The sequence below is a fragment of the Hoplias malabaricus genome, chromosome X2 (assembly GCF_029633855.1).
Source record: "Hoplias malabaricus isolate fHopMal1 chromosome X2, fHopMal1.hap1, whole genome shotgun sequence".
Taxonomy (NCBI): Eukaryota; Metazoa; Chordata; class Actinopteri; order Characiformes; family Erythrinidae; genus Hoplias; species Hoplias malabaricus.
Window position 1 is genome coordinate 8,187,552 of NC_089819.1, and position 25,075 is coordinate 8,212,626.

General features: G+C 38.3%; 2 protein-coding genes across 6 annotated transcripts; one reads left to right on the forward strand and one right to left on the reverse strand.

The window, feature by feature from the left end:
* Positions 1-610: 610 nt before the first annotated feature.
* LOC136677439 (ankyrin repeat and LEM domain-containing protein 2-like) lies at positions 611-16,177 on the forward strand. 3 transcript variants are annotated; one of them, XM_066654960.1, is made up of 14 exons: positions 611-745; positions 2,073-2,278; positions 2,931-3,155; positions 3,795-3,989; positions 4,682-4,872; positions 5,630-5,818; positions 6,642-6,764; positions 6,982-7,054; positions 7,143-7,312; positions 7,687-7,793; positions 8,411-8,598; positions 8,924-9,632; positions 11,920-12,051; positions 12,914-16,177. In XM_066654960.1, the coding sequence occupies exons 2-14, from the start codon at positions 2,080-2,082 to the stop codon at positions 13,158-13,160; spliced, it is 2,748 nt and encodes a 915-aa protein (XP_066511057.1). In that variant the 5' UTR covers positions 611-745; positions 2,073-2,079; the 3' UTR covers positions 13,161-16,177. The 3 variants fall into 3 exon arrangements, with proteins under 3 accessions (XP_066511057.1, XP_066511056.1, XP_066511058.1); XM_066654959.1 differs by having other exon boundaries at positions 618-945; XM_066654961.1 differs by having other exon boundaries at positions 618-945; positions 4,685-4,872.
* A 594-nt stretch (positions 16,178-16,771) lies between these two features.
* Positions 16,772-24,631, reverse strand: LOC136677475 (serine/threonine-protein phosphatase PGAM5, mitochondrial-like). 3 transcript variants are annotated; one of them, XM_066655028.1, is made up of 7 exons: positions 24,550-24,631; positions 24,175-24,447; positions 23,275-23,444; positions 22,384-22,509; positions 21,044-21,132; positions 20,434-20,567; positions 16,772-19,996 (listed from the first exon to the last, which is right to left on the reverse strand). In XM_066655028.1, exons 2-7 carry the CDS (start codon positions 24,393-24,395, stop codon positions 19,846-19,848), a joined length of 891 nt encoding a protein of 296 aa, XP_066511125.1. In that variant the 5' UTR covers positions 24,396-24,447; positions 24,550-24,631; the 3' UTR covers positions 16,772-19,845. The 3 variants fall into 3 exon arrangements, with proteins under 3 accessions (XP_066511125.1, XP_066511126.1, XP_066511124.1); XM_066655029.1 differs by having other exon boundaries at positions 20,434-20,564; positions 24,175-24,624; XM_066655027.1 differs by having other exon boundaries at positions 24,175-24,624.
* Between the last annotated feature and the right edge of the window lie 444 nt (positions 24,632-25,075).

Consider the following 25,075-nt stretch of genomic DNA (forward strand, 5'->3'; position numbering starts at 1 on the left):
CCCTTACTGATGTTTTTTGTTAGGTTTTATGATACAGTAAAGACTTTTGGTCAGGGTGCCATTATCGTGCATTATTGGCACTCCTAAAATGTGTCTCAGCCAGCCAATCTTTGGGGGCAGAACTACTGTTGTATAGTGGAGAATGCACAATTATGTAGTTTTCATTACTTGAATGAAAAGTAATTTTAAATAGTTCTTCAGATTCCCTGTGTTCCCAGTTACCATTCAAAATGATAAAAGAACAGTGTTTCTTTATTCAGCACACCATGGACTTCCAATAGTTTTTTTTTTCTTCCCTACTGTAAGCCAGAAAGACCTAACTACACTAACATTACCTTTCAGGTTTTCTCTCTCCATTTAATAAGTTTATGTCTAAAAGGTTACCACATTAATACACCTATTAATTAGAAATGCACACTTTTTAACCCTTTAATACGTGTAGCTACATTTTTTTAACAAGCACATATATTTCATTGTACATACATGTTTTTAATAGAGTGGACATTTATGTGTGGGGAAAAATCTTGGCGGTGGAATGAGAAATGTGATGTTTCGCCGTTGAGTAAATGATAAGGGGGCGCTGTGGGTTTCTGAGGGAGAAAGCTCAGAGGGAAGAAGAAGCCTCTTGAAGGAACAGTGGAACTGTAGCATGGCAGGCGGCTAATATAAGACAGAAAGAGGGATATTTTGTAGGTTTTATTGGCATTAAGGTGTCTATTCGTGCCTGAGGGGGACACACAAAGTAGTGAGTATCTTCTGAGAACTGTCTGCTTTTCTGGAGCTGAACAAATACACAAAAACAACAGGAACAACAACAGAGAGAATGACGGTTGAGATGGTGCTGCAGTTCTGACAGGAGCTGATGTATCTATATGAGTCTTTGTGAATTTATGTGTTTATATGTGAGAGTAAAGGAGCAGTCCATTCGTCTGTGGAGAGTTAAAGGTAAATAATCTCTAGTATTTTGACTTTTTTGGCTTCTATTGTCTCGTCTGTCCTTTTGTTAAGATTAGCTGAGACGTTTCCACGCTCCGTTTCTCACATTCCACTTTTTCATAGTCGTGATTCAGGTCTATTAGAGAAGACAAGGTGCCCTGTGGTCAATGTTGTATTAATATTTGGATTGTATTGTGGCCGTTGTGCATTTAAACTGTGTCTCCCTGCACCCGGCTCACCATCAGCATGAAAACCCCTCCTGTTCCACTGCGCAAGCGCGCCGCCCAGAGTCGATTCTTTAACGAATTGGTTTATTTGAACCGTTATTTCTTTTGGACCTGTGTATATTTATAGTAATACATGTTGTGTCCTCATTGTATTGTAGCTGTCATGTCTAAGTTGAATTGTTTCAAGAGAAAAATTATTGACAACTGCCTTTAGAGCATTTGTTGCTTTCTGGAATTCCTAATATGAGCATGATCCCAACTACAAATGATGCATAACTGCCGAGAAGAAGAATAAGTCATTCACTGAATAGAACACATAGTGTGTATGGAGAAGGAAGGATAAACCAGTACCAATACCCAGTATTTCTTTTTTTTCCATACATCCTGTTGCATGCACAAGTGTAGAAATTAGGATTACCATCAGTGTGATTACAGCGTAATCTAACATTTACTTTTGGAGAATAATATATTTTAAAAAATAGTGCTGTAGGCCTAAACAAAAAATACTCCTTATTTTACTTGTCATCCAATATTGGTAAAAACTTGGTTCATGACTATATTTTTGAAATATTCTAATATAGACGAAAAGGGGATAAAGTTGACCTAATTTGTGAATCAGTGAATCGATTGATTCGAAACTTTCGGTTAATGCAATGCACAGTGAAATGACTCGATTCAGTGAACTGCCGATTCTTTCTGATGCTCCGTTTGTGTTTTTTCTTTAGATCACCTCTCAATCCTTGTATGTTTCTTCCCCAGTATGTTAACTTTAGTTTGTGTGTTAAAATATGAGAATTTCTTCTTTTTTTATGTAGAGGATATCACAAATTTTCACTTAGTAATAAAATTTTGACCTGGGGTACACAAACTTTTGCCCATTCTAAGCAACTTCTGTGTTTCTGTGTACAGGTGCAATATGGACGCAGCACTGAGCCGGCTGAGGGCTCTCAGTGCCGATGAACTGAGGGAAGAGATAATTAAAGCAAATCTGAACTGGGGCCCCATCACAGCCACAACTCGGGCTATTTTTGAGAGAAAACTTGCTCGAGTGCTGCTGGAGACCACTGCGGTCGCCCAGACAGATGGAGACCTTGCCAGCGTGGCTCAGTCAGATGGTATGTTATCATTTTAAAAGGTGAAAATTAGGCATGAAATACCAAAAAATGTTATTGTATAATTTATTCAGGTGAAACATGAACTTTTTCCTGAAATCGTCAGGCATTCATACTCAATGTTCACAGTCCCAAACTCAGTTTAAAATGTCTTGAACTATTTTTACTCAGTTTTGTTTAGCCAGTTGTTTTGGTCATTGTAAATCTCTCCATTTGCCTCCGTTTGACTTCCTCAATCACACAATGCTGAAGTGTGGAGGGTAAAGACTTCTGCATGGACTTGTGTTGCTATTACATCCTCACTGGTGCTCATCACACTTGGAAGAGAATATTCAATTACACTGGAATTGCAAGGTTGTCCACAGGAAAATGAATGTAATGTAATAATATTAATAAGGTTCAGGTATAATTATATCTGTTATATCACACATTTCTAGATTTTGCCATGGAGTTGGGTAAAGCCCTGAGAGTCTATTTTCTGGGTTTTTTTATATTATATAATATTTATTTTTGTCATCTTTTTTTTAAGACATAGCTTTTAATATAAGCAGAAATGTTTTATCAGATTTTATTATTCCAAAAGATGGAATAGCATCATGTTTTTACTAGCTCCTTGAATATTTTAATGTTATGTTTTACCATGTCGCCTCCTCAGGTGTCACCATGGAGATGGATGGAGCTCAGAGCATGGCAGCTAGTGAGGAGGGAGATGTGGGATATGACCTGGGTTTAAATCCTCCAGAGGAGGAGCCGCTGAGTAAGAAAATCACACCATTCTCCACTCAGCCGGACACACACACACCACCAAAAACTCCTCAGATATCGCCGACCCTCTTCTTTGGAGTGTGTCCACTGTGGGAGGACACACTCGCCCGAAATGGTGAGACACAATTTTTTTTATATATTTCTGAAACGTTGTGAGATTTTTATTGTAAAATATTGTGTATCTCTAAGCATTTATTAGGTATAAAATACAACCTTATTGTATAATAATTTAATATAAATAATGTTGGATTTTCTGAGCATACTGGGTACGGTTTGTACATAAACAATAAATGAGTACGCACAGAAGCCATTAAAAACAAAGTGTCAAGTGTCTTCTTTAACTCCATTTAGTGTGGAGTGTGCAGATTAAAAAAAAAGTAATTGTAATTTTGGTACTGTCTTGATCTGAGAACATTTTAAGTATAGTGATACCTTTACTAAGATCCTCGTATTTTGATATAAGATTATGAAAAAAAATTAAAATGGTCTACTAAGATTAATTGTTCTTAATATGCAAGAGCCTTAACAAACGAGGTGAAAAAAAAGTTTCCAATATTAGTTTGAGTTCTGGTGCAATTAGACAGTTTATGCTTGTACCCATGTCGTACAGTTGCAGCAATTAGTAGTTGATGCTTACAGATAAGTGTGTGATATATTGTCAGGAACTCTCCAAGTCTATAAGAACTCACTGGACACCTCAAATGAATTGTGACTTTTTCTCATGAGCATGTTTATTTTGCGGTTATTTCTCCAGAAAGAGCTCACGTGTATACTGATAAGAAGGAGGCTCTGCAGGCAGTCAAGTTGATGAAAGGTGCTCGGTTTAAGGCCTTTTCCATCAGGGAGGATGCCGAGAAGTTCGCTAAAGGATTATGTGATTATTACCCTTCTCCAAGCAAGAGTGTGCCCTGTGTTTCTCCTGTTAAAACCGGCCTGGGCTTTTCTAAAGGTAAAGCACTTTTACTGTGGGACACAACTAACTCCAGCACTTGAAAACTCAGGAATGAATGTGCAAATTGTTTTATTTAACATACAGACAGTTATATATGGAAATATATTACTACTCAAGTGATGTTGGTTTGTTTATTTATCTATCTATCTATCTTTCGTCATAAAAATAAGTTGTTTACAGAGACCAAACTTGATATTCTTACACACATTTCAGTGTACAATTTCTGACATATTGGAAGAAGTATATAAACTACCTTAGCTGTTGCAAAAACCTCTGTTTATGTTTTGCATGATACTTTTTATACATCAATATAAAAAAATTGTACATCAGTATTGGAATGTTTCTGTTTATCTTCATTATTGATGTTTTTCTTTTTTCCCCTTCCATTTACACAGTTTGAATTGTGAGTTCATGTAGAATCAAGAAATATAAATTATTAAATACTGCTTGGAAAGGTTTTCTTTTTTGTATTAACTTAAATTGAAACTCAGAAAGGTTTTTCATTTTTGCTGAAAAGTGACCTTTTTGGAGATATTAGTTTATTAGTAACTGTTCAACAGCGATGTAATAAAATTCACTTTACACATGTTTGATTTGTGCCAAGAATAATCACAATTTTTAAGTTAAATTTTATTATACTTCTCCATAAAACCAGTCTATAATTGTTTACATTCTGGTTCATATCTCAGCAGAGGGCTCTATGGAGGCAGACAGTATAAACAGAGAGAAAGCAAACAGTTTTAAAAGCCCAAGGACCCAAGACCTGACTGCGAAGCTGCGGCGAGCTGTGGAAAAGGGGGACGAGACTGCCTTTAGTGAACTGGTGTGGAGTAACCCTCGCTACCTTATTGGCTCTGGGGACAATCCCACCGTGGTGCAGGTAAATACAGAACACCAGAGTGTAACATTCAGAGGCTCAGCGTTTCTGGCCTCATGAAGTAAGTTTGTGCTGTTTTAGCTGAGCCTTACTTTTGTACTTTCATGATTTATTCCATTATCGTGGACCTGGTTCTTCTTCAGTTTCCACTACTTCCTCTTACTTGTTGTTCTCTGGTCAGATTACAGCTGGTCCATGTTTAGGTTTCACAGCATTCTGTTTGTTAATTAAAACATTAACACTGCCATACCATGCATACTGTATTAATGTATGCACTTTCAAAGGTGGTGCACTATGTTTAGTACTGTAGGGTGTACAGGGTGGTGTGGTATGGTTATTTGTGTCATATGGGGTATGGCTTCACAACTGTGAATGTTGCTTTTTCTTATAATGCAATCTGAGATATGGCCAAATGTTTGTACACATCACTTGCTCGCACAAGGTTTCTTCTGAAATGAAGGGTATTAATCAGGAGTTTGTTCCACTTTGCTGCAGTACATTTTGTTTAGTTTTTCTGGAAAGGCTTTACAATAGATATTGGTATATTGCAGTGAACATTTGCATTTGCATTCTAACATGAGAGGATTACTGAGGTCAGGTGCTGATATTGGTTGACTGGTTCTGGCATTAATCAATATTAAACTGAAGTCTGTCTGTCAAGAGAACATGGTTCTACAAGGAATATCTACAATTATGTGTCCAAAATGAATGAAGCTCGAAGTAGTTGAATTCACTTGTTATTTTATCGTGTATGTTGTAGGAGGGCTGTCGGTATAATGTGATGCATGTCGCAGCGAAGGAGAATCAGGCTGGAATTGCTCAGTTACTGTTAGACATTCTGGAGAACCCGGAGTTCATGCGTCTAATGTATCCAGATGACCAAGACAGCATGTTGCACAAACGCATTCAATACATCACTGACCTGTACCTCAACACTCCGGATAAAGCTGTGAGTTACACACACACACACACACACACACACACACACACACACACTAGGGGTGGGCGATATGGCCCTAAAATAATATCACAATATTTTAGGTTATTTTCACAATAATGATATCCTTGTGATATGACAAAACAATGAAAAATATTTGTATTAATTTGAAGAACACACTATTCCAACAAAAAAGTTATATTAATTATATTAAATATATGTAATATATATTAAAATTATTAAATGGTTTTATTTATTAAAAAGTTTTATTTTATTACAAATGTAATTTCAATCCTTCACAACCACTTTCCAACATATTTCACTGTGCCTTAACGACTCATGTGAAGAACATATGCCATATTATGGCTAACTGCATGACATGGTTAGGTAAACGTTTGAATATTGTGATATTGACATTTTAAAATCATTTTAAAATTATGGCAATATTATTGGGAACGATAAGATATGGCACAGCCCTAACACACACACACACACACACACACACACACACACACACACACAGACGTTGTGGCTTAAAGCAGGTGTGTATGCATTTAGAGATTTGTGGCCCTCTTTGATGGAAACATGCAGCTGCAAAAACAAAGCCTTATAAACAGTTTTATCCTATTTTAAAATATAGTTTATTAATGCTTTGAGATTTACGCTAATATATATATATATATATATATATATATATATATATATATATATATATATATATATATATATATACACAAACAAAAAACCACAGTGTTCATGTTTTGGGCATTTATACTTATATACAATAAACATTTCTAGAGTAGTTATTATTGTTTTTGTTTACTGGTGTTTTCAGAGCTTTGAGACTCCTCTCCACTTTGCCTGTAAATTTGGTTGTGCTATGGTGGTGAATGTTCTGTGCTCACATCCAGATATTGACAAAAACAGCAAGAACAAATACGACCAGAGGCCTGCTGATGTAAGTTACCCACAAACATTTGTCCTTGTTCTATAGGTGTTATTACAACTAGTGTATAGAGGGCATGACCACATTTACTTTTAATGGAAAATAATGCAGAAGAGTTACAAATTGTATACATATTTTTATATTTAAATTGTACACGACTTACTGCTGGTGAATAGCTGCATCTTTAAATGCTTCCTTTGTTTTACCCATCATGCTTTTCTGGCTCCAGGTTATTTGTGAAAGAATGAAGGACAAAAGTAAAATCCAGGAGGTGAAGCAGAAGATCAGCGAGTATTTAGAAGGTTATTGAACAGTCATTTCCTGGTCATTAACAGTATTGAGAATTGAATGAATGAAAATGTTTCATGAGCCATTTCTGAATGTTTGTAGACCGTTTTTATGTGCCCCTCCTTCGAGCCTGTGATAACTCCTCACAGCCTGTGATTGCTGCTCCCTGGTCACCTGAGCTGATGGAAAATCGGTCACCACAGTTACCCCGAAGCCCCAGGGACCCTGTAATGACTGTAAGGGCCTTTGCCGGCCCTTTAAGTCCTTCTAAAGTGAGTTTAGCCAGGGAACATAAATGATATATATACAGTTCTGTTAAGTCGACATCACAAACTATGCCGACTAAGCATTAGACATGTTGTTACTATACTGTTAAAAACTATATTATTAAAAAAATGTACACAGTTAAGTACATTTAAATTTATTCAATAATATAGAAATGCATAATATGAAATATATACAATTTTCATGATAATAAAATATCCCCAAAGCATAAAAATAGCTTGGATTGCAATTTTAGTATCATCTCTTACCACACATTCTTGTTTTGAATGTTTTTGCAAGGGTTGAAATCTGACTACAGATGTTATATTGGTTTTGGGGGGATCCTCTCATCTTAATTATTGATATTTTTGTGTTCTGAAAGGCGGATGAGTTTCGTCGAGTGTGGAAAACACCCCCTAGAGAACGAGCAGGACACTTCCACCACATTTTAAAATCAGATCCGGACCGCGGAGCGGAGAGAGTTGGGAGGTAAACATAGTTTATGTTGATAGCATTCATATACTGAGACCCTTGGTGATATTCAGCCAAAAATATGTCCTCTTTAAACTCCTGAAGTCCTGAGGGAGTTGAACATCTATCAGCACATAGATCATCTATCTAGTAAGTATTAAAACCTCCAGCCTCTATCAGCACAGGAACTGTCATGTGTACCATTCTGTTCTTCTCCTTTTTGGATTATTTTGTATGAAAGAAATGTTAAATATGAAAATAACACATTTTAATGCATCTGCACATGACTGTTGCCTACCAACTACCACACTTGGAAATAAAACAACCCAGTCTGTTTTTTGTGGGTTGGCAAAGTCAAAAAATGGGATAAAATTTGCCATTCTGACTTTAGAATTGACAAGCCCCTCATCAGATTATCTCCAGTCACGGCACTGGACCCCAATAAAGTGCAAATGTGGATGAAAGAAACACAATGAGCATGGGGCAATAATAGTACTGAGCGAAAACTGGAAAAGTGGCGAAAGAGAACCAAGCTAAAAACAACAAAATGGCTAAAAACAACAGTTTCTTCTCATATACTCCTCAAATTATTTTTGAAAAAACATATTTTTGGTGTGTCTTTGTGTTTGTTTCAGAGACCTGGCTCGAGAGCTGGGTCACCCCTGGGCGGAGTACTGGGATTTTCTGGACAGTTTTGTGGACCTAGCATCAGCAGAGGGACTCGGCAGATTGGAGGAGTTTTTGAGTAAGAAAAACACTGATCGTGCTCATGATGAGGCCGGAGAGAACGAAACCAGCAACAAGTTCCGAACTCCATCTCCAGGTAACAGCTCAAATAAGCTTAGTGTACTTAAGGTTGGTTATGTTTTCAGGCTTTTGTTTGTGGCAAAACACAGTTGTGTATAGTTCTGGTTTAATGTATAATCTAGGTGGGCTTTTGACCGCTCTGGTGGGAGATTGGCATTAGACATGAGTTTACGCTCATGTACATCTGGTCGAGTCTCTCCAACTTTATAATATGTATTTTCAGAGTGTCTGCATATTTGAACATCTGTGTCTTTTGAAACAGATGAACTTACTCATTATATATAATTCTAATAGCATAGGTACTAAATTCTGGGCTAAATTACTTTGTGAAACTTTCCTAGGGAAGCCGAAGAAGTTCAGCAACTCTGTGTCCGTGGGGGCATTCCTTGATGAGGGTGGGGATATCTCTCTAGAGGAGATAAAGAACCGCCAGAACGCAGCACTCACCAGCTGCTCCATGGACGTCCAGCGTGGGGCAGCGGTGGGTCCTGAGTTCCACATCTTGCCAGTGTCCCACGGTGCCACCCTCATTGAGCATGAGCTGCTGATGTCCGACAGGACGCTGAATGGTCAGATGGGTGGAGCGCAGACCTGTGACGGCTGCGAGGAATCAAAGCGAAGCTCTGCTTCCAGCCTGCCGTCTCCCATCTCCAACTTGATGGAGGAGTTTGAGCGGATGTCCCTGAGGGACGAGGATGAGAACAGAGGCACAAGGGAGCGTCGCAGGAGCGGAGGGAGACGCTCAAGAGATGTTTCTGATATTGTTCCGATATTGCGCCTCAGCCCAGGCCCTAGGGATGAAGGAGGAGTGTTTATCGAAGGAGAAAGGGGTGTGGCAGAGAGGGTGGGGAGGACCGAGCTCTCCAGCGAGAGCTCGGAGGAATATTTCCTGGCGGAGGAGAGTTTGGAGGGAGGGCGGACTTGCTCCCGCTCCAGGTCGTGGGATCAATGTAGCTCTGTCTCCTCTGCCTCATACAAATCACTTGAGCACTCCAACGAGCTCATCCTGACCACGCCTCCACGAGCAAAGAGGTTCCTATTCATTGATGGGTAAGTCCCCCACAAGGGGCTGCTAATACACTCTAATAAACAACAAATGAGCTCAGTCCCAATGAGGGGTTTGCGATATGACAATATCAGCTCATGAAGGATAAGAATATGTCTATGATACACCATCACAGGGAGATCATTGGATTATGCTAATGCACATACAGTCCGCTGCAGTTCTTATAAGTTGTTTACATACTGCGTACATATTACACATCAGTCAAATGGGCAGACTCTCGGGACACTGATAATGTAAGTCACTACTCTAAAATGTATGACTACTGAATTAAAACCAAAAGAATTTATATTCCATACATGAGATCTTTTCCTCGAAAAAAAACAAAACTGCGGTGCCACGAAGCTCGAAGAGCCCACAAGTGTTTCACACACACACACACAAAGCATACCAGCGCTTATGCAGGTTGTTACTTTCAAAACAAGACCAAATATGAGTCTTTCCGTCAATCCACTTGTTAGTAATCCTCATGTTTCTGTAAAGATGACTTGCAAAAAGAAAGAAAAACAACCACTCAAAATAAAGAACAATAAATTAAAAATAGGCCAATGAGGGGGGCTCAACCAAGGAGGCGGGGAAGCAACCCTGCTTCAGCAGACATGCATCGCGAGAGACGATGCAGACAGTTTTATATGGCAGCAGCAATCAAAATAAACAACAATCAAAACAATAAATATGTTTTCAAAGTTTAGATCCCTTTCACTGTCTGTCCTTTCCCTACTGAGACCATTTAGAGGGGCTTGAGGGTGGCAGCCTCACTCTACAGCCAATTGGGGAAAGCTCTCTCCTTCCAACGCTTCCGGCCTTAAAGGGGAAGAGTACTGAGTTAGAAACATATGGAGTCAAAAAAGGGTCAAAAAGATTTTGAGTTTGTAAAACAATACTCACAAATGTAACGGACTTTGTAACTGCGTTTGAGCAACTACATACACGTAAAACTAAAATCCACAAATGTATTGGAATGCACAAATGTATAAAAAAAAACAACAACAATAATAATAATTTAAATTCACAAATATGACAAAAAAAATCCATTTGTAAATTAAATGTCATGAATGTGTGAATCAATACCTTCTCAAATGACTTAAAATGTGCAAGAGCAAACCTTTTTAAGGTTCCAAATGTGACCGTGGGAGTTTTTGAATGAGGTGGAAAAAATCCACACATTCGCTTCAAGGTCAGCAGGGCGGCTCTGAACTCGGCCACAGCGTCCCCCGCTCATGACCTATTCCTGATCTAAACGTGTAGAAACGCAGCGTTTCACTGGAAAGAACCAAGGTTCCAAGAATCAGGAACAGAACCGGTTCAAGAACCGGAGTTCTTTTGGTTGAAAAGTGCTATGGCTGACAGCAACAAATCAGTGTTTTGATTAGTTAAACAAACCTCGCGACATGATTGGTCCAGCTAAAGCTTTCCTATTGGTCCATCAATTGGCCGTCAAAACAGGGTCTTAAATCCACAACTGCAAAAAGAGATTTGCGCACGCAGCAGAGAAGGCGAATGTGTGGATTTTTTTCCACCTCATTCAAAAACACCCACGGTCACATTTGGAACCTTAAAAAGGTTTGCTCTTGCACATTTTAAGCCGTTTGAGAAGGTACTGATTCATACATTCACAATATTTGATTTACAAATGCAAATCTTTCTTTCGTATTTGTGATTTAAAGTTATTATTATTGTTGTTGTTGTTTTAAATTTGTTCATTCCAATACATTTGTGGATTTTAGTTTTACGTGTATGTAGTTGCTGAAACCCAGTTACAAAGTCCGTTACATTTGTGAGTATTGTTTTACAAACTCAAAATCTTTTTGACCCTTTTTTGACTCCATAGAAACAAGACTAAATATCAGAATAAATCTAGGTGAGTCAGAACTTTTTTCCTCTTTGGTGAGGGTAAAAAGCCATTTGGAGAGGTGCGTGACATTAGTTTGTGAAGGAAGGTAAAATGTTGTCATTAAGCTTAGATAATTCGATTTTTTTTCTGCAGTAAAATAAATCATTTTCCTAATGGATAGGTTGGGGCCTTTGCAGATTTCAAAACAAGATTTCAAAGAAGATTCCAAATGAAATTTAGAAAAATGCCTACAATGTTTTGATCATATTTTGACATATCGCCCACCCCTAGTTCCAATACTCATACTTGTGGTATATTAAAGATGTTGAGATGTAGGGTTAGTGTGCTGTGTTTGCTAATGGTTCTGAACACAGAAAACAACATTTTATTTTTATTTATTTATTTATTTATTTATTTTTTGTGTGTGTGTTCACTGGCAGAGACTCCCCCACTAAACTGGACAAAGAGGTGCTTTCTGCTGTGGAAGGTGTTGAGATCGACCCTGTGAAATATCCAAGTATACACAAGTGGAAGAACACCATTCTGTCCTACTCCTGCGCTGTTAGACAAAGGTATGTAAACTCTATAGGCATTAAACATTTTACTAGTGGTGCAGTTAATGAATTATTCTGCCTTCCTCAGTTACTTACTTTGTTGCTGTATTGAAACAATACTGCCCTCTCTTCTTCCTGTATATTTTTTTTACAATCTACATTCTGTCGAATAGGTAGTATCGCAGTCACACAGCTCCAGGGACCTGGAGGTTGTGGGTTCGATTCCCGCTCCAGGTGACTGTCTGTGAGGAGTTGGTGTGTTCTCCCTGTGTCCGCGTGGGTTTCCTCCGGGTGCTCCGGTTTCCTCCCACAGTTCAAAAACACATGTTGGTAGGTGGATTGGCAACTCAAAAGTGTCCGTAGGTGTGAGTGTGTGTGTGTGTGTGTCTGTGTTGCCCTGTGAAGGACTGGCGCCCCCTCCAGGATGTATTCCCGCCTTGTGCCCAATGATTCCAGGTAGGCTCTGGACCCACCTCGACCCTGAACTGGATAAGCGGTTACAGATGATGAATGAATCTGTCAAATGACTGTGGAATGTACAAATTCTATAGATCTTTTTAAATGATGCATGAATCATCATTTACCTCACAGCAAATTCATTAATTAACTTTTTGTCCAGCTTTTCTTTTTATTGTGCAGAGCAAACATTTTCCAGAATATTTGTTCCACATGTATAGGTATTAAAACCTGGACTTTTTAAAATTCTACTCCTTGATTTTACCATCATGTTTTGATTGACTGCCTAAAGTTAAATGTAGGTAAAACGGAGGTGGAGAGTTCTGGTGTAGGGCAAGTTATTTTAATTTCAGCATTTCATTCACTGTGTGTTGCGTATGCATGTATGTTTGTCTTTTTTTTTTTGTCTGCGTGTCTGTTTCAGCTGGCCGACCCCAGCGGGGTTGAAAAGCCATAGGATGAAGAATGTGACGCCTGGTTCTCCTGTGAGCAGCTTGGTTTCTCCAGCTGGACGTTACAGTCCAGCTAGACACACACATTCACCTGATTACTGCAGCTCTGGACGCTATAGCCCCGCCCATGCCAGCTATAGCCCTGCCCACACAAGCTACAGCCCTGCTAGCTATATCCAGCGCATTCGCCTCAAGCACTTTGGTGATTCGCCCATTTAATGAATGAAACCCATCATCCAGCAGCACCCCTGCCCACCCAAAAAGTGATCAGAACATCCAGCTTTGTCCCTTCTGGACTATGTCCAGGAAATAGTGTTTTGCTCTGGAACTCAGAACGATAACTTCAGTCTCAGAAAAACAGGAATTTTCAAGATGTATCTCAAACTTTTGGAAAAACAAACTATAAATTATAAACCATACGTGGTACTTTAGTGTGGGATATGCATTGTGAATGGTAGTGTATATTTTTAAATAGTTGTCTTTTATTATATATGTGTGCGTGTGTGCGTGTGTGAATCTTGTCCATAATAATTTATGGGTAAAACGAAAAAATATCAGTCGCCTAATTCCAATCTCGCCATTTTCGTATTAACATAGTGATTCTCTCTTGGCAAAAAATACTCTTTATTAGAGCATAAATTTAATTTTATAACTGTTTATTCTTGCTTTCTTTATTTTTTTTCTTCTTTTTTTTTTAGTGTAAGTAGCACAAAACATGCATCTGGGGGAACTGCCTTAATTTACTGCAGTGGAACTAGTATCCTCTGAGACCATTGCGCCCCCTAGTGGCATTGGTGATGTTTTATTCACAAAATATTTCACCCAGGGCTGTAAGTCTGGGGGAGAAGAATCTTCATTATAAAGTATGTGATAATAAATATGTTGCTTATTTGTAAGTGACCATTTATTTTGCACTTTTAAAAACTTCTGTTTTGTTTTGTGGGCAAGATTCTACAGGACTCCGGGGCAGTATGCAAACACAACTCACTTTGAAGCAGGTACTGCATAAAAAAAATAAATAAATGTTCCCCCTTTCTCTCTCAGTGTTGTTGTAAACCAAATACCCCATTTCTGGAAAAGTTGGGACAGTTTCTTGAACCTTTATATAACTGACAGAAATACAAAACTTTGTGATTTTGAGTGTTTTCACAGACCAGCTTAATTGCATTTAGGAAAATAATGTGAACAATTTTTTTGCGGTTTTACAAGAGGAATTGTTTCCATTCTTGCTTGATACAACAGCAGTCCAAGGTCGTATTTGTCTGATTCTCTTTTTAATGATACACCATAGGAGACAGATCAGACTGCGAGCTGGCGAGTCAAGCACATTTGCGTCATGTCTGAATTCAAGCATCTGTAGGACTAACCAGGACCAACCAGGAAATAAATTGTCTCGATGGGGAACATATGTCCCTGTAAAATCCTAATATATGCCTCTGCATCAATGATTCTTTCTCAAACATAGGACTCAATATTAGTTTAACCTCAAAAATAAATTAAATGTGGGTTCATCTGATTAAAGCACAAGTTTCCATTGTATTTCCAATCATCCGAGATGAGCACGGTCCCAGAGAACTCTGCAGTGACTCTGCACTGACTTGATGTATGGCTTCCTCTTTGCATAAAAGAGTTTCAGGTTGCAGTTCTCATGCAGTGCTGTCTAAGGGCTTGAATGTCATACTCATTTAACAGTGATGTCTGGCCTTGCCCTACCCAAACTGAGATTTCTTTGGATATCTTAAAGTTTTCAGTTTTTTTTGTAGAGTAGAAGGAAAAATATTTACATGCATTGCAAAATTGTGTTGAGATTTGTTTGTTTTGAACTGCTTGACTTGTTTTGAACTTGCTTTGTTTTTGCAACAAAGAGGTGATCCTCCTCCCGTCTTTCCTTGCAAAGATGTAGCCTTTAGTGGATGCTACTTTTATGGCTTTTGTATTCAATTTCTTACAGGGAACTCTGAACACCTTGTAACTTGACTGTTCTGTAAGAATTCTGTATTTTCATTCTTACTTTGCACCTATCTGAACTTTGAGTGTTTTACAGGCAAGAAAATATATTTATAGTTACAACATACAATCAAGCTGGTCAGTCAAGATGTCAGAAATGCGTACTTTTGTCAGTTAAAAGTTCAAGAGAATGAACAAATCACAGATTCTTATTTTTTAGAGCATTTTACAAAAGATCCCATTTTTCCTGAACTGGAGTGTGTACATGTAGCCTGTTGGATTCAGGGATACTGCAGGTATTTGCCACAGCAGACTTTACAAATCTTCTGTCGTTAGTGATAGTTTGGCTGAAATTCAAATTTACAATCCCTGGTGGTGCCATAGCCTGCCATAGGGTTTTCCTCCCTCTCCCCCATAACGGTACCTGCTAACAAGCACAGAGTGTTGAGCTCTGAGGTTTAGCACTGTGTGATTGTGGAAGTCCCAGCTCACAGGAGATCAGGTATTGAAATTGACTAAATATACTCAAATTGTCCCAAATGAAGTCGAACTTCCAGGATACAATTCATGCCAGAAATTTGATTTTTCGCCAAACTCTCTCTAGTCAAGATTCGCAATAAAAGCACACCGGTCGGTTCTCACTGATTCTCATGTCTCAAGAATTTTTTAAAAATTGTTTGTCGCTCACATCTGAGCTTTTATCCTTTATAGCACCATGCTTTGTCGAGCTACTTTTGTGCCTTTCGGTGTGAAGAGAAGAGCCATCTTTCTCCAGAAAATAATAAAAACGGCAGTGCAGTGCAGGAGCACTGAGATAAATGCAGGGGATTAAAGCAGTAGTTTGGTCAATGACCTGTTTGCTGTCTGATGTTAGCATTTAGATCTTAAAAATTAAGATTCAAAAAATAACACAAGGAGGATTCTATTACTTTTATAATATAATTATATTAGTAGTAAATCTATAGTACTCTAATTATTGACATTATAACCCTGTTATATTTTTAACTCCAGTGTCAAATTAAGAAGCAGACACCAAACAAGTCTTGGCTGAATCATAGATTTTATTTTCCTTTAAACTATTGCTTTAATGCCTGTAAGAATAAAGACTGTACTTAGAGGTGCCAACACTACAGCAGAGTACAGCTGCAGTTGCCATGATGCTCAGTTTTAGTTTGTTTGGTTGTTTTTGTTTTGTCTGTGCCAGCCCCAATGCATGCGATTCTAGTCCTATTTTATCCTGTGACAGGAGAAAGTATTTGATGTACTACTGAGGAACAAAAAAAAATAAAGTGCACATTATCTTGTAACCTGTTTTCAGTCTTCAATTCAGAGCAACAGAAAGATTATTAGCATTTCAAACCTTCCAAAGCCTGTTTAGTGTTAAAACATTATCAGTCCAAAAATTTGTGGACACCTTCTCATTCAAAATTTCTTCTGAATTTTTCTCAGAAGGCTTTACAGCAGTTGTTTTGAAATTTTGCTTTGAGAATTTGATGGCATTCAGCCACATAAAGATTAGTGAGTTCAGGTACTGATGTTGGATGATTATTCCTTATTTAAAAATGCCAGCCCCGAAGGTACTGGACAGAACTCTCCAGAGAACGTAGTCCCACACTGACAGCTTTTGGCCTGGATGTGCCAACGGATTCTGTACACAAAACATTTTAAATACAGCTGTCCGTGGGGGAACCCACTAAATGTATTTCAGGGACCACAAAATAATCAGATTCTTTATCTCAGGGGAGTTGAAGTTCAGAGGAAAAAAAGCATGAAAAATAATGATCACTTTCAAAAATGCTACTTCTTAGTGGTAAAAGCTGACTGTTCCTGTAAATGCTAAGTGAGTCAAATGAAAATGGACAAGTTGTTGTTGAACACAGTTTTGTACTCATTTTTATTAACAACCTCATTATTAAGACCAAACTCAACATAAATTGCACACACCTTACTAAAGCTGTTTTCATGTATAAACTCCGGGAAAAGTCCGGAGAATTAGGTCTGGACATTTTCTGGGATTGCCCTTCCACACATGTAATGTACAGCCAGAGATTTTCCATGTCAGGCGTTCTTACAGCTGGAAATGTTCAATGTGGTTCATGGGTGGCACCTGTTCAGTGTGCGCAAGGAATACAACTCCAGAACACTGCCAGCTAACTACGGCATTACCTGGATGCAGTACTTTGTACAGTTAATGTCCAGAACAAATGTTATGGTCATTTGCGTTCATATGTTCAGCTCCTCAGGGTAAGGTTTCTGTGCATGTGTGAAAGGGCTTAAGTGAAATAATTTTTGACTTGTACTGCCAGACTACACATCTGCCTAAATGATCAGCCACCTAATTAAAAACTATCAATACAAACACCTCCGCCCCAGTGCTGGCTTTCAGAAACAAGGACATTTGGTTGTAGGTTGTGAAGCTTCTTTTGGAAACGTTCACGCATCATTCAAGTAAACACTACTTTACACTGACACCATCTCCACATCAAGGCCTCTGGTGGGTGTTTTAAAACCCTGAAAAACACCTCGCATCCAAAAACAACCCCAGTCAGGAAACACTGCCATTAACATCTAAAGAGTCATGTTAAAGAGATGATCTGCTGAAAAACCTAATATACACAATTTATGCAAAATTCACTGCATGATTAAATGGTTGAGATGTTAAAAGGCTTGCTTTTAAATGCAGTTCTTGAGACATTTCTTTGGAACCTGGAAAAGCTGAAAAGCTTGTAAAGCATAAAACATTACTACATGCAATGCTTCTGAAAACCCTGCTGAAGTCTGATATCTGGAGGTTTTGTTCCTGGTGGAAAGGGACATGCAGAATATTGTGATGACATTTATTTGTAATTTCCACTATTTTTACTATCATTACGTCATATAAACCTCTAGACTGGCGACATTAACTGATGGTTGTGGATTATGGAAAGGAAACTGCTTAGATGTCTAGTTCCATTAACCATCACTGTAAGGAAACCTTGATTCCACAGGTCTCTCTATAATAAACCAAGTAACTCCAAGAGACTCCTCATCAATTTGTTTACATCTCAAACATTGAATAATGGAGGAATTGCGAAGAACCTAAACGTCAGCCATCAGCCAAGACGTGTTCGGTGTCTGAAGTCTTTGCTTCTTTAGTTTAACACTACAGAGCTGTCAGGCTAATACTGCTGTTAAGTAATGGAAGATTATGTACATTTATTTGATCATACTAACAGACTTGCAACTTAAAACTGTAGGACATGCTATTAATAATGAATAGGACATTAGTACAGCACAGGACAGCTAAAACGTAGCTAATTGTTATAAATAAGGCTGGGCAATTTATATTAATTTTATTTTTATATATAAAATTATATAAAATTTATATTGCGATATATTTCTTAATTTTTTCTCGATATGATATAATTCCGATATTAATAAATATGCTTTTAAATATTAATATTTTTATACTAAAATAAATACAGTGTGCTGAACTGAAGACAGCAAATTCGTTGTAATTAATGTCAGTCAGTGACAGAATACATCATATATTGAAATATTGAAAATGTATTTAAAAATATCATTGTTATTGAAATATTTTATATTGTAATATATATATATACACTGATATAGAATTATTGTCCAGCCCTAGTTATAAACTACCCCAATAGCACTAGCACATTGGACAATTAGCCTTTTAGCTTCATTACTTAAACTTCAGACACCAAGCATGTCTGCTCTTTGACTGCATTTGATCAAGCTCTCTCTCCAAGCATGCTAGGAATAAACTCAGAATCAGTTCTGAAGCTGAATCTCTATTCTGTTGTATCCTGACTGTGGATTTAAAGCCAAAAAATTAAAACGACTTGCTGGTTCTGACTGGGTTCTAGTGACAAAGCAAGGCGCAAGAACTGTGTTCATGAAGCTCAGAATCACATTCAAACTAATTCTGATACATAGAAAAAATAAATAAACAAGAACAACAGAAATGATAGCCTAGCAAGTGAAATCATTGGAAATGTAGTCAATATCTATAATATTTCTCATTATGAGGAAAGCTGGCAATTTTTTGCTCATTAAGCGATTGCCTTATTCCACTGAGAAAAATATTACAATAAAAATTATTGTGCTTTTTAAAATTGTTTTAAGAAAAAAAAAGATGTAAGAATTATCTGCCAAATCAGATAAGTTTATTTGAAACAATTAAAAATGTTTAGAAATAGGGTTATTATTCTCAAAATTCTTACAAAAAACCTCATAATGACCATTATCAGATACATCAACAAGATTTAAGATTATTCTTCTTAAGAGATATTTTTTACATTTACTGTTTGATTCAATTCACGATGCTGGTTTCATGATTTTGAAACCTTGTTATTTCAAACCAAAGAAAAAAAAAAAAAAAAAAAGAATGATCATTCTTAACGACACCAGACATTAACAGAATGTCCATATTCTACGGTGAGTTTACATTGCATGAACACAATGTTTCTCATACTTTAACCTGCTTCGTGAATACAGAGCCTGAAGGACTAACGCCACCAAAGAAACTTAAATAAGAAACACACAAATAAGGAATACAGCAATTTTTTTTCTTTCAAGACACTTAAGGAGTTGCTTGAAGAGCGGCAGGCAGCGGAGTCACTTATTCTTTAAATCTTATGTAAATTCCGCAGATAACTAGAAACTAGTAAATGCAGTCATAGTTGAGCCATGCAGGACAGGATTCTACATTCCAAACATCCATGTAACGTCTACATTTATGCACATATAATTTATGTTGAAATCACTGACACATTCCAAAATGCTTCCGTTAAGTTTGCCCCACTGCCTGCTGCTCAGTTTTGACTTAAAACAGTTGTTCAGAACCAAACATATTAAATTTACACAGTATTCTCCCCAGTATTCATAAAGGGGAAAATACTGCAAACGTGACTGCTCTGAACTTATCATTGTGATCCTAACGTGTGTGTGTGTGTCAGCTACGTGTGAGTTTGTCTGGAGGCATGAAGCCAGAGTCTCCCAGAGTTCTGAGAGCCACTCGGCCACTTGGACGCACTGTCAGCCACGTGATGCTACCATTATTTAATCCCATCCTTAGCCAGCCCTCAGGGGGGAACTGCAGAGCTCTGAGGAGAAAAAAACACACATACATACATACAAACACACACACGCACAGAGCATTTAAGCCTACAGATTGTGAGCTTCATGTAAGGTAGGCTCCCAGGAAGAACCATGCCCTAGCATATTTATATAGTCTACAAATTTCCAAAAGTTTAACATTAACAAGAAACAAAACTAAAAAAACTATACTATCATGCTTTTAAAATATAAAAAAATTAAACACTTAAATCATTTTGGAATATTTGATTTTTTAAATGTTTATATTTTACGATTTATATTTAAAACATGCCATTTTAAATATAAACAATAAAATTTGACAGTTGCAAATTGTGGTAAATACTTTTTCTTATATACCACCAATTTGTAATCTGTTTTAAAGCAATACAAACACAGCAGTGACGTTATGAACACAGTTGAATAGCAATGACACACACACACACACCTGCAGACAAAGTAGCGGATGACATTAGCATGACAGACGATGATCTCGTAGCTGTCCTCCTTCTGTTTGGGATCAGCTCTGTGAATATAGCGGCGGAATGCTGCCTCAATCCGAGCGCCGTCCTCGTGGTACTGCTAAAAGCAGCACACACATGTTCACATATGACATTGCAAACAACATACACACACACTGCTGACTGCTAGCCATTAAAAGAGCAAATGAGAATAAACCTGAAATAAAAATGTTATTTTTGCCGTCAGTGTCATATAACCCAGCCTAGAAGAAGCTACTAATGACAACAGCAATTCAAACTCTGAAGTGGAAAATCAGCACATAGACTAAGTTTTCAGATGATGTCATCACTTTGTGTCTGTGGGAGGAGGAACACTATGAGGTAATCTGAGGAGGAATGATCAAGTTAGTTAAGGTAAGGTAACATAACACTTATTTGATTCCAATTAAAACAGCAGTGTTTACAGATTCATTGACTGATTTAATTTACCTTAATGAATACAGAGCATTTTTTAAAGAGATGATGTTGGAAATGTTTAATATTAAGGTCTAATAGAGGTGTGATGTTGGTGTGTTGCATGTGTGTAAGAGCACTGACCACAGCTTCTGGTTTCCAGTGGCTGACTGGAGGGATGGGTTCTATGGGTGCCCCCTCTCTCAGCAAATCACAGCTCACCAAATCCACTCCTAAAACACACATTTTATAGAATGTAATAAATAAAAACTACTCTTGCTGCAGTACTTGAGTACCTTTCTCATTGCAACAAACTGATGTTTCATGACAAAGAAAACAGATTTAGTGCTGTTTAAATAGGCCCAGCATAATGTGTGATACTGACAGGTCTTCTGGCCTGATCCAGAATGCTGCAGCACGCCTGGTCTTCAACCAGCCTAAAAGAGCACATGTCACACCCCTATTAGTTGAGCTGCATTAGCTACCCTTAGCTGCTCGCATCAAATATAAATCACTAATGATGACCTTCAGAGTATTCACTGGTTCTGCTCCCATCTACTTCAATAGACTCTTAAAACCATATGTTAGCGCCCACCCTCTCCGTTCCTCAAAGGAGCGCCAACTAACACGGCCAACCCCCCGTACAGGTCAGTCGAGGCTATTCTCATCTCTGGTACCACGCTGGTGGAACGAGCTTCCAAGCACTATCAGAGCAACAGGAACCCTCTCTGCATTCAAGAAATCCTTGAAGACCCAGCTCTTCCGAGAGTATCTCTTGCACTGAAAGTCCTTCTTTATTGCACTTATTACATTCCTGCACTCAATGTAAGGTAATTTTGTATAAATTGTGCTGTAGTTTGAATGTTAGATCCTCTTTTGTAAGTCGCTTTGGATAAAAGCGTCTGCCAAATGCATAAATGTAAATGTAAATGATACACTTGATTTAGCAATAATTACTCACATATTTAATGTGGCACTTCTCTGCTAAAACCTCAGAAAAATAAAATGCTTTATACCGTGTATGAAGAAAAAGGGTAGGATGATATTTTACGCTGTTGCTTTAAAGTTAGAGAAGTGGGCTGGGGACTGAGAGGTTTCTGGTTTGATCCACTCCACTGAAAGAAATCAAAGGTTAGGTGTGTGAAGGAAGGTCACTGTCTCCTCCCTCAACATTCATGGCTGAGATGCCCTTGAATAAGTCACCTTACACCAACTGCTTCTCGTGCGCTGGGATGGCTTCCTGACGCTGTGTGTGTAAGTGTGCGCTTTCCTTCCACAGATCAGTTAATGCAGACATTGCATTAACAATAACGTTGTTTTAATGCTAAGCAATGACAAAAATGTACATTTCATTTCACATCCCATGTTGTTCACTACTAGTTTTTAAGGTTAGCTATAGAGTTTGTAACCAATCACTGCAGAGAAACTCTCACCACTTGTTAATTTATAGAAGTATTAAGAAAGTACAACTGATCAGATCTCACCTGGCAGGTATTTGCTGATTATGTTTGCAGTCTCTGTGGCTCTGGCCATGGACGAGTGGATCATCACATCATATTTCAGCCCAAGAGATGCTAGCCTGTGTCCAACCAGCTCAGCCTGCTCTCGGCCTGAAGCACAAACACACAAAAAATATTTGGACAACAGCTGCCATTTGGTCAGAAACTGACCAACGATTAACAGGTTACAGAAGTCTGATAAAGTATGTCAACAGAAGCAACAGTCTGTAATTCTACACTTATACAGAGGTTGGTGTTTCTAAAAAAAAACATTATTAGTAACTAGTAATAGAATGGAGGTGTCTCTAATGAAGTTTACAGTGAGTTTAAGTATGACTTTTTTTGTCAGTTAATTGAAGTACATGGTATGGGTTTCTGGGCGGCACGATGGCGCAGCAGGTAGTGTCGCAGTCACACAGCTCCAGGGGCCTGGAGGTTGTGGGTTCGATTCCAGCTCCGGGTGACTGTCTGTGAGGAGTTGGTGTGTTCTCCCCGTGTCCGCGTGGGTTTCCTCCGGGTGCTCCGGTTTCCTCCCACAGTCCAAAAACACACGTTGCAGGTGGATTGGCGACTCGAAAATGTCCGTAGGTGTGAGTGAATGTGTGTGTGTCTGTGTTGCCCTGTGAAGGACTGGCGCCCCCTCCAGGGTGTATTCCCGCCTTGCGCCCGATGATTCCAGGTAGGCTCTGGACCCACCGCGACCCTAAATTGGATAAGCGGTTACAGATAATGGATGGATGGTATGGGTTTCTAATGAAGTGGACAGAGAGAGTATGTACATAATGAGAGTTTACAATAAAGTGAATGAAAATATAAGTGGGATAATTCTGATAAAATGGTTAATGAGAAAAAGTAGCTACATAACAGTAATATTACCCAAGGATGTCAGTTTCCGCTCCCTGTCTCCATTTCCATTCAGGTTGTACTGAGCATGTCTGATGAGGAAGATATGGCGAGTGGCTTTCGGTTTGTTATTCTCTGTTTCAGAGTTTTCCTCTCCACTGCTTTCTTTCTTCTTAGTGTAAGGCATCAATGATGGGTCCCTCCTGCAGAGAGAAAAAGTGAAAAAAACTGAACACTTACACTGCAGCCAAACATAATAGTATCAGCTTTACTGCAGTAACAGCATCTCACCTGTTGAGAAGATTTTGCAGTACATTTTGGGACAATGCTATGAGGATTTAATAGAATTGTTCTATGGAAACATTGATTGATGATTAATTCTTACACTACTACTGGTCCTAAATATATGGTATGGGGCCCAAATAACTGCAAAGAACCCAGTTCCACAGTCTAATGCTGGGAACTCCCTGGATTCTTGGCATTCAGCTGCTCCAGAGAATTCCATTTCACATTTTTATATTAAGATTAGACAAATGGTGTGCAACCAAGCCTTGAGTGATTGTCTGTTATGAGTTTGGGGTGTTCACTTGTTCGTATGTGGATTAGCTATTCATGAGTGTCTACAGGTGTGAGTGAATAGGTGAGTGTGTGATGCCCAGTTATGGACTGTCCCCGTGTACAGGGTGTGTTCCTTCCTTGTGACCAGTGATTCCAGGCACCCAACCACCGCCACCCTGAACAGCACGGAGCGGTTACAGACAATGAATATTGGTATGTTATACATCATTGTATGTTATGTATGTCATAAAATTCTGTGCCGTATAAAGCCGTCAAAGCAGTGTATTGTAGGTATAGTGTATACCTTTGTGTGAGGTATAAATATAAATTTGATGTATAAATCTTTATGTGGTATCAATTTTAGGGTTAACATACTTGTCCCAGTTGTTGTCCCAGGCAGATCCCGGTGTGTAAAGTGGGAGACCCGGAGCCGGCTGTGCGGCGTTTAGAGAAGTGAGCGCGGCTGTGAGCGAGGCTATATTCCGCCGGGTTTCTCCGCGGTTTTCCCCAGGTGAAGTCTTCCAATCAGCAGCGAGCAAAAGCGCGGAGCCGCCGGCCATGGCGCACAGCAGCCCAGCGGCTCGGCCCAGTGTCATTCTTCCGCTCGTAGAGCACACAGACCGGAGCTTAGAGAACCAGTATAACACGCTCAGAAACAAAAGAGAATACCCAGAACCCTCAGTATACAGTCATACCACTTCTCGCTGCCACTTTTTTAAAACCAAGACTCTTGAATAGTGCATACAATACCTCTCTGACACTGTTCAAAATATATTGGTTTATTATTGAACAATACGAGTAGGCTACGACTAACCAGCGGATCATCCAAATGTCCGCCAGGTAAACAAAATAAAAGTCTCTACTAGATATTTATTAATATTGAATCCATTTCGAGGACGAAATATTGTAATAGTTTTCTAAATATTTTGAGTACGTACCTGGAAATTATGGCATGTTATGGAAAAAACTGTATATTTTATTTAATTTGTCTTAAAAATATAAGCATTTTGAGAAATTAAATAAGTAATTCTATTAATATTTTTTTTCTGTAGCCAGGGGAAAATAACGGGTAATTTAAAATTAGCTTCTAAATTAAAAAAAAAATTATACATTAAAAAAAATGAAAGAATAGCACCAAAAACATTTCTAAAAGCACACTTAGTAAGTTAATTACATTGTTTCTATGTGTATTTTCTAGATTAAACAAATGTATTTAAATAGTTATGTACACTTAGGGCAGATTTTCAATTTTTACAAATGTATTTTTTTTAATTAC

What these genes read in the sequence shown, in the direction of transcription:
- LOC136677439 (XM_066654960.1), top strand. Translation starts at nt 2,080, where the DNA reads ATGGACGCAGCACTGAGCCGGCTGAGGGCTCTCAGTGCCGATGAACTG. An exon ending in ACAATCCCACCGTGGTGCAG is followed by an intron (nt 4,873 to 5,629) that starts GTAAATACAGAA and finishes TGTATGTTGTAG; the next exon opens with GAGGGCTGTCGGTATAATGT. An exon ending in TCAACACTCCGGATAAAGCT is followed by an intron (nt 5,819 to 6,641) that starts GTGAGTTACACA and finishes TGGTGTTTTCAG; the next exon opens with AGCTTTGAGACTCCTCTCCA.
- LOC136677475 (XM_066655028.1), bottom strand. Translation starts at nt 24,395, where the DNA reads ATGACACTGGGCCGAGCCGCTGGGCTGCTGTGCGCCATGGCCGGCGGC. An exon ending in AATCAGCAAATACCTGCCAG is followed by an intron (nt 21,133 to 22,383) that starts GTGAGATCTGAT and finishes TGTGTGTTTTAG; the next exon opens with GAGTGGATTTGGTGAGCTGT. An exon ending in ACTGGAAACCAGAAGCTGTG is followed by an intron (nt 20,568 to 21,043) that starts GTCAGTGCTCTT and finishes TGCTGCTTTTAG; the next exon opens with CAGTACCACGAGGACGGCGC.